This window comes from Metopolophium dirhodum, chromosome 1 (genome assembly GCF_019925205.1).
Source record: "Metopolophium dirhodum isolate CAU chromosome 1, ASM1992520v1, whole genome shotgun sequence".
Lineage (NCBI taxonomy): Eukaryota > Metazoa > Arthropoda > Insecta > Hemiptera > Aphididae > Metopolophium > Metopolophium dirhodum.
The window spans coordinates 18,272,890-18,280,651 of NC_083560.1; the positions used below are offsets into that span (position 1 = coordinate 18,272,890).

Sequence of the window (7,762 nt, forward strand, 5' to 3'; positions counted from 1 at the left end):
AATAACTTAATAACACGAACAACTCGAGACCCATATGCTTGCTAAACCACAAAAACAAGTCGCTGAATGATCGAGTATTATCTTATCAAATATTAAATGTATAATGTATACCTGCGTCCTACAACTATTCAGTTTATAAATTGTCAATATTATGAAATTATAATACGGTAATAAAATTGTTGTTAAATTGTATAATCTTGGTACCAATATATATAAAGTATAAATATCACCTATTTGTAAATATGTAAATAGGTATTCAAAATTCAAATATTATGTAATTATTTATAGCAACTTGTACCTACCTACGTGCATTTATACAAGTATTTTAACAGATCACAATCTTTGGTCGAACTAAGAGGGGTTTATGTTACACAATATTATAAACTAAATATATTCTTTTTGAGGGTGTGAAATGTTTCATACTCAACATATTATTACCAAATTCGCCCCTGTGTGACGGTGATAACTCAATCGATGGTAAACATGATCAATCATCACAATATATGGCGTACGGCTGTATATGCTCGTGTGATGGGGTCAAAACTGTCTGATCCATAATAATAATATTATATTGGATGCATCGATCAAATCTACCGAATATGGACTAGGCGTGAATAACATTTCAGAAGTTTGATCGATGTATACTGCGAATTCTAAATAACATTAAGTTTCCCGAAGTGCCTCAAGTCACTCATGTCACTACATACTATATCATAACTTAAAAAAACATCCGTTATGCTTATTGTATTTTTTTTATGTACAGATTGTATAAATTCTAGATTAAAAAAAAAAAACGGAAACATTATGTTATACGTTGTAATTCAGATATAGACGTATACAAGTTATAATTTTTACATTTTATAACTTATATCTGTCATTGCAATAACATGTGCATTAATGTTATATGCTTAAATATACATATAAGATAATATGTAAAATTGTTGGCTAGCATGTTTTAAATTATTTATCATTTTATCAATAATTTTTGGTCAAAGTTTTAGATTCTGAGTGGAGCGAGGAAGCTAGTGGTTTTATAATGGTGTTTATTTATTTTTTTATATTCTGTATACAAAATTTCTACCAGAAGGAGTGCTTCGATTTAAACATATAATACCTTATCTTTTAGCAAATTGGATCAAGCTGGTACTTTAGACAGGTAATTTTTTGATTTTCTCAATAGTTGTTATTTAATGCCACGGGAATAACTACTGACAATTTACGAAAAACCTCTTAAAATGGGATTTTAATTTCTAACGCTTTGATTATTACAGTAGCAACGAATAAAAATTATAATATTATAATATTAATTTAACTTAAAGGCTATAATAAATAATAAAAATTTAAAAAATCCAGACTGATAAACCGTCTTTGCTCAGAATCGTTTTTCTTATACAATGATATTATATCATTGAATTCAAGTTTAATACAATCCATTATACATTGACTCACTTGTAACCTACTGTACAGCAGAGTGACATCCACTTACCCGCTTTATTTATTTATTTATTTATTTATTTATATATACAACCAAAATAATATTGAATTTAAAGTTATTTTAAATTTTGTTCATAATATTAATATGATTGTTGACTGTTCCCAGACGCATGTTTTCCTTAGAAACATGTCTCAAGAGTTCTACGTTCTAAAATATCTTGTCAATTATTTTTTAGAATTTGAAGAAATCGAATTATTAATTTGAAGAAGTATCTGAAAACCCATCAATTAAAACAGTTCAATAATTATTGTAATTTGTACTTAAAATTTAAGTAAAATAATAGGTATTTACAGAAAAAATATTCATTTTAAAAGGCATGTTTTATATATTTAAGTGCATATTTGGTAATTTTTTAGAACTACTAGTCTTGTGCCCTACTAATTACTAACAAGGTAGTAGCCAGCAGGTATGTTTTGTTATTAGACAGTCGCGTTTCTGGATATATTTATATAACAGGAATTCTAAAAACAGTACCTATTTATATCTACAAATGAAGCACAAGTATAAATAATTAAGTATATACCTAACAATAAAGTCGTAATATTAATTCTATGAAATAAAATGGTGTCTCATTTTTAACGATTTTTTTTTTTAAATAACTCATGGCAACTAAAAAAAAAATCAACAATTAGCTATAACTAACAGAAATACAACAAATCTATTTCGTCCATTTTATTTCGTAAATTATAAAAATTTTAATTGTAAAAACAAATGTCAAAATGAATACTCGTACCGAATGTTCGCCAAGAATTATAAAAAGGATAATCTCCAAAGAAAAGACAGACGAGGCATCAAAATATGATTTTTACCGACAAATTAACCATTTATGCATCATCAAGCTGGACAATGAAGCAGGTATTGTAAAAATAAATAAGATAAAAATGGAGTGTAATTTTAAAATATAATAAATATAATATACTATGATTTACTCTAGACAAATTGAATTATTCTTCGTGGTTAACTAGATTGGATAGTGACACTTCAGATTTAAAAATGCATCTTATCAAAATCTTATTTGTATCGTTGAGGAGTGATAAAGCTTTTCAAATGTTTTTAAGACCCCCACCCGATGATCTCAAAGATTTAGAGTTGCGGTCTGATAATACAGTAAAGTTCTCAGATTTTTCATTTATTTAATTTATCAATTTAATGATCGCTCTGTCCATATAGATGGATATGGTTAAATGGTTACAAGATCATAATATAGTCGATGAAACGTTAACTAACGAGCAGAAAAAACAAGAGATTATACACAAACGTTCTGCAGCCGTAGCTACAAATTTGCGTTCTTACACAACGCTCAAAACTTCACCATACTTTGTTCAATCGTTCTACGTAAGGTCAGATTGGCCAATTTATACATGGTATAATCCATCGTCTATTCGAGTGCCGACTAACCATGATCATAACCAATGGGAACTATTCCTAAATCGTTTTCAAATTGTAACCGAGTATGTTTTATAAAGACATATTTTACATTGAATAAACTCGTTAAATAACTAAATATTTAAATTTTTCAGTGATAAAGATTCCAGCATTAAACACAAAAACGAGTAATTATAATCAAATTACCGTAATACAATAATTATATAAGTATTTATATTTCAATGTTTTTTTTTTTACATAGATGCGATGATATTATTCCAATTGATCAAATATCAAAAGAAGTGGAGACCGTTTTTAATTGGCATCCTTGGAGTATACTGACTAGTGAAGAAAATAGACCCAAACGAACACCAGGTTCTATTGCGATTGATGTGTAAGTAATTCAGACATCATGACTATTTTATTTTGTAAGTCACATTTTTTCTTTTTTTGTTCAGAGATATATCAAGCCAACAATGTAACCAAAAGCAAATAGACGAAGCTGCATTGGCAATAGTGTTTTGTAAAGAATTCCCTGGTAATAAGATTGTAAGCCGAAGAATGTATTATGATACACTGATTCCGGACGCGAAATTTATTTTTAAAATGACGGGTGTAACGTTAGTCGATTATTCCAATGTTAAGTTAAAAGAAGCCGAAAAGCTACCATTTACTTGCGAATTAAAAGACTATAAACGGGCTGCGAAAAACATCTGCGATGTCAAAAAAGAAAAGACAGTGTGTCCGTGTGAAAAACCAATGATGACTATTCCTTGCAGAAAATCAATTGAGTCGACATGCCCAAACGAACAATTGGCAAAAAAGGCGAGCATGGTGCACAACCAGAGCGATTGTAACCAGAACTCGACGAAGCTGGAATGCAAGTCCAAATCGAAATGTCTGAAGAGGAATGTGAAGAAAACCAAGTCGGTGGAACCCTGTAAATTTCCCAAGGACGACGACGACGGCTGCCCCCCAGACGTCGTCGACGATTGTAACAACGAGTCGAAAGAAAAGAGAATCCGTTCGACGGTATTGAACGCTGGCGGATCGTCGTCGTTCAACGACAGTTCGACTTGCGATTGGACCGTGTCTTGCAGCACCGAGTCGATATCGACGAGAGAACCCGAACGGGCCCGCAGCGGCGGCAACGTCGACTGCGCGTCCGCCTTGTCGGATCAAGTGGCTCCCGTCGAAACGGAAAACCGGAAAAGTGCATCGCCGCTGCACTGCAGCTGCAGCGGTTTGCAGCGGACGGCGGCCACGCCTCCACGCCACAGCCCGAGAACCGCCGCGGAGAGCGTCCGAAAACCGCCCCGAGAACATCACCGCGGTCGGCGTGAACTCGGCCATCACGACGGCGCGAACTCGGAACGGACCGCGGGGAACGGAGGACGGGCGGACGCGCCTATCTACGGCAGCGGTCGGCGAAGAGAGCAGAGGACGAGCACCCCGGAGCCCCCGAGACCCCATGGCCACGGCCGCAGGGTAGGACAGCGGCCGTGCACCGCCAAAGACCTGCAAAACCGGTCATGTCCGGCACCGTTTGCGCAAAGCTGCAGGGCAAGTTAACCGACTTTTTTTTAACTAGTCAATGTTAAGTTATCCTAAAAAACAACCAACTCGAGTTGAGGTCAGTGTTCGGATTAGATAAGTATTTTTTTTATCTAGATAAAGATAAATATAATGCAACTCAAATGTACCTAGATAGATATAAAAGATAACCTAACTCATATTTATCTAGATAATAAAAAGATACAATTATTTTTTAAATTTAGGTATATTTTAGTTGGGCACCAAGAACATAATAATAATAATGGTATAAATAAAAATGATTGCATTATTTATAAACAATAAACTTTGTTTGAGAATCTATATAAATATTTACAAATGCATTTGAACAATTTCACAATTTTTACCGATAAAAAATGTATCTAGATGAATTTATTTAGATTAGTAAAAAAATTATCTAAGATGAACGTTTAGATACCTTGTAACTATTTATCTAGATAAGATAAAAGATGAACAAATAATTATCTAGATAAGTCCGAAAACTGGTTGAGGTTGATTTTAAAACATAAATGAGTAACTCGAGTTAAGTTACACGTTTTCGGGATAATAATAACTCGAGTCGAGTCACTTTTTTTTTATTTGCCCACATAATTTTACAGTGAAACCTCGCTGGGTACCAACTGATTTTATTCGATACAGGGGAGACTAAAATATACGGTATATAGGTCATATTATGATTTACCGTTGTGTTGTTTTCCGTTGTAAGTAGATTTCCACCTTATATAGGGGGTCCGCAGTTGTATGGAGGTTTTATTGTATACCATTGTAGAATGTATTGCAGGAAACACACTGTAGCGTGTACACAAACAATTAGGCCCTTTGTTCCGACGATAAACAGTAGTCACTACAATTTTTGTCTTGTGGTTTTTTATGATTTAAATTGAAATTACTAATACAATTAAAATGTTATAACATACAAAACAGCAAATAAAATAGCTATATTTTATTAATTGTTTAACGATCAATTTTAGGAAAATAAAATTACTTAGGTAAAACTGTACATAATATGTGTTTATAAAATAGTGAGCCCCCCATGGTATTTTCAAAACCTGGCGCCTCTGGTCGGGGGCGTTCCTCAGTATTTTAGACTTACCGTTTAAGACCCGTGAGGGTATTTATAGAACGCATGTCCATCTTGCTATGTCATAATGATATTTGCGTTAACATATTATTATGTTGTTTTCGTTAAAAAATCAATGCAAAAAATTTCCAGTTCAGAATACGAAAAATTTGAAAGTAACTAAGTCAAGTTACGATTATTTATCAAACGAAATAACTTAGTTACCAACTTTTAAATTTTTAACCATAGTCACGTAAAATAAGATTTTACATTGGGTATACGCCGAAAATCGAAAATCTTCTGATGGGTATACGGCGTATACCCGCGTACCCGTACCAATACACAACTGCATATAGTACAAATACGGATATTGTATTTAAAACCAATAATTTATTAACACTTTAACAACTTTATATAAAATAAATTGTGTGTAATTGGTACTTATAATCATAACAATTTTAGTTTTAAGCGTAATTCATTATGGTACACGCCAAATTGTAAATAACACTTTTAGATTGTTTGATTGTAACAGAAAAAAACAGTGTAAATGTAACAATTCGGTAAACGAAATCCTTATTACATCAGTTTATAATACTGTAATAATTGTTGTATTAATATAAATAGTTTTGCTAAATTTAACTCATATAAAAAATATGTTACTTTTAAATTACCTAATGGAATTTCACCGCTTGAATAGTAATCAAAAATATTAGTTTTACATTACATACTTGTTCATTAAAATAAACTTATTAATAGGTACATAATAATATTCTTTTTTGAATTGTACCGTCTTGCTGAACCCAACACTAATTTTGTATTTGAATTTAAGAACGGTGTAGATGAGTATAGGTATTACTATATACAATATTATGAATTAAGAAACATTAAGAACTATTTTGTGTCCTCCCCCCACGAGCTCAGGTTTTTGGAGATGAATTTTTTTTCGCTTTCTATTATTTAAATATTGTAAATTATTCGAAATAACAAAATAAATAAAAAAAATTCGTCCGTCTAGTTGCTGCCCAGCTCTGAGTTGGCGGAACATCGGCCGCCGACCGCGCCGAGGCGGCCCGACACTTCGGCGGCGGCGCTGTCGTCGTGTTCGGACAGGAGACGCGGCGGCCTGTCACAGCAACAGCAACACGAACCTGCCGGGCCAAGCGGCGACAACAGATCCGACACGGCTTGGGATCCGGACGCGGGCGGCAGCTATTCCGCGTTCTCTGCGACAATACGCTCGCGGCCGTCGACGCCGTTGCCGGCCAACGATTATCACGGCACCGCCGCCGCCGCGGCCGCCATCAGCGGCGACAACGACGACCTGTCGGACGACTGCGACGACTCCGGCGAGGCGAGCCGCGATTGGTCCGCCGAAATACTGCCCGAGGTCGATCGATGTCTGTCGTGGACCAGGGTCATGTGGACCAATAACCGGTTAGACGACGACAACAACAACAACAACAACAACAACGACTACGGCGACACCGCGGGTTCGCTGCAGTCCACGTCGTCGGCCGCGTCGTTCGACGGTTCGGTTGAAATGCGTCGGACGGACGACTTTCTGCAGGTGTCGACGACCGACGACGACCGATATCCGAGCGACGACGACGTCAGCCTGCAGCGCGAGGACGCCGCGAGCGCGCCGGGCTCTTCGAACACCTGGCCTTGGTCGTCGTCGTCGACGGGCGACTCGAGGAGCGGCCCGCGAGTTCGGGAATTCGGTGACGTCGGAGCCCCGGACCGGTACGACGACGGCACGTCCCGTTCGTCGGACGGCGGTAACGCGTCCGCGGGACCGGACGACGATTACCGCGGAGGATTCGAAACGGACGACGACGATGACGGCGCGTGCGCGGCTCCGCTGCAGAGCCGTAGGAATTATTGAGAAAACCGGCAGGAACGTTCCGAATATTATTGTATAGAATATTACGACAGAATAAAATTGGTTTTAAGTGCATCGCTTTTCTGTTTACACTTTTCAGCGATTACGAATGCATTTGTAAGGTGCAAGCGTACCTAACTTTTTAGCAGTGTTTGGAAAGAACGTCGTTCATAGATTTCAGTGAACGATACACATGAACGTCATTCGTTTTTTTTTTTTTAACAGAACGTGAACGTGAACCTAACGTGATCTAATGATTTTTCAAGTCGTTCAAATATATTTATTATTTTATAAATATTGATTGATAATACTATTATAATAATATAGTCTGAAACATGGTCGAACATAGTCTGAACCATTTTTGAAATAGGTTATACGTTTTATTCAA

At 35.9% G+C, this 7,762-nt stretch overlaps 1 protein-coding gene across 1 annotated transcript; it reads left to right on the forward strand.

The window, feature by feature from the left end:
- Positions 1–2,214: 2,214 nt before the first annotated feature.
- Positions 2,215–7,377, forward strand: LOC132933787 (uncharacterized). The gene is made up of 7 exons (XM_061000062.1): positions 2,215–2,350; positions 2,430–2,602; positions 2,666–2,946; positions 3,016–3,048; positions 3,123–3,254; positions 3,319–4,423; positions 6,508–7,377. Exons 1-7 carry the CDS (start codon positions 2,215–2,217, stop codon positions 7,375–7,377), a joined length of 2,730 nt encoding a protein of 909 aa, XP_060856045.1.
- The last annotated feature ends 385 nt before the right edge of the window (positions 7,378–7,762 follow it).

Bases quoted from the DNA above. Each gene is read 5' to 3' on its own strand.
- LOC132933787 (XM_061000062.1), top strand. From the start codon at position 2,215: ATGAATACTCGTACCGAATGTTCGCCAAGAATTATAAAAAGGATAATC. The intron at 2,603-2,665 runs GTAAAGTTCTCA...CTGTCCATATAG, and splicing joins AGTTGCGGTCTGATAATACA to ATGGATATGGTTAAATGGTT. The intron at 2,947-3,015 runs GTATGTTTTATA...TAAATTTTTCAG, and splicing joins CGTTTTCAAATTGTAACCGA to TGATAAAGATTCCAGCATTA.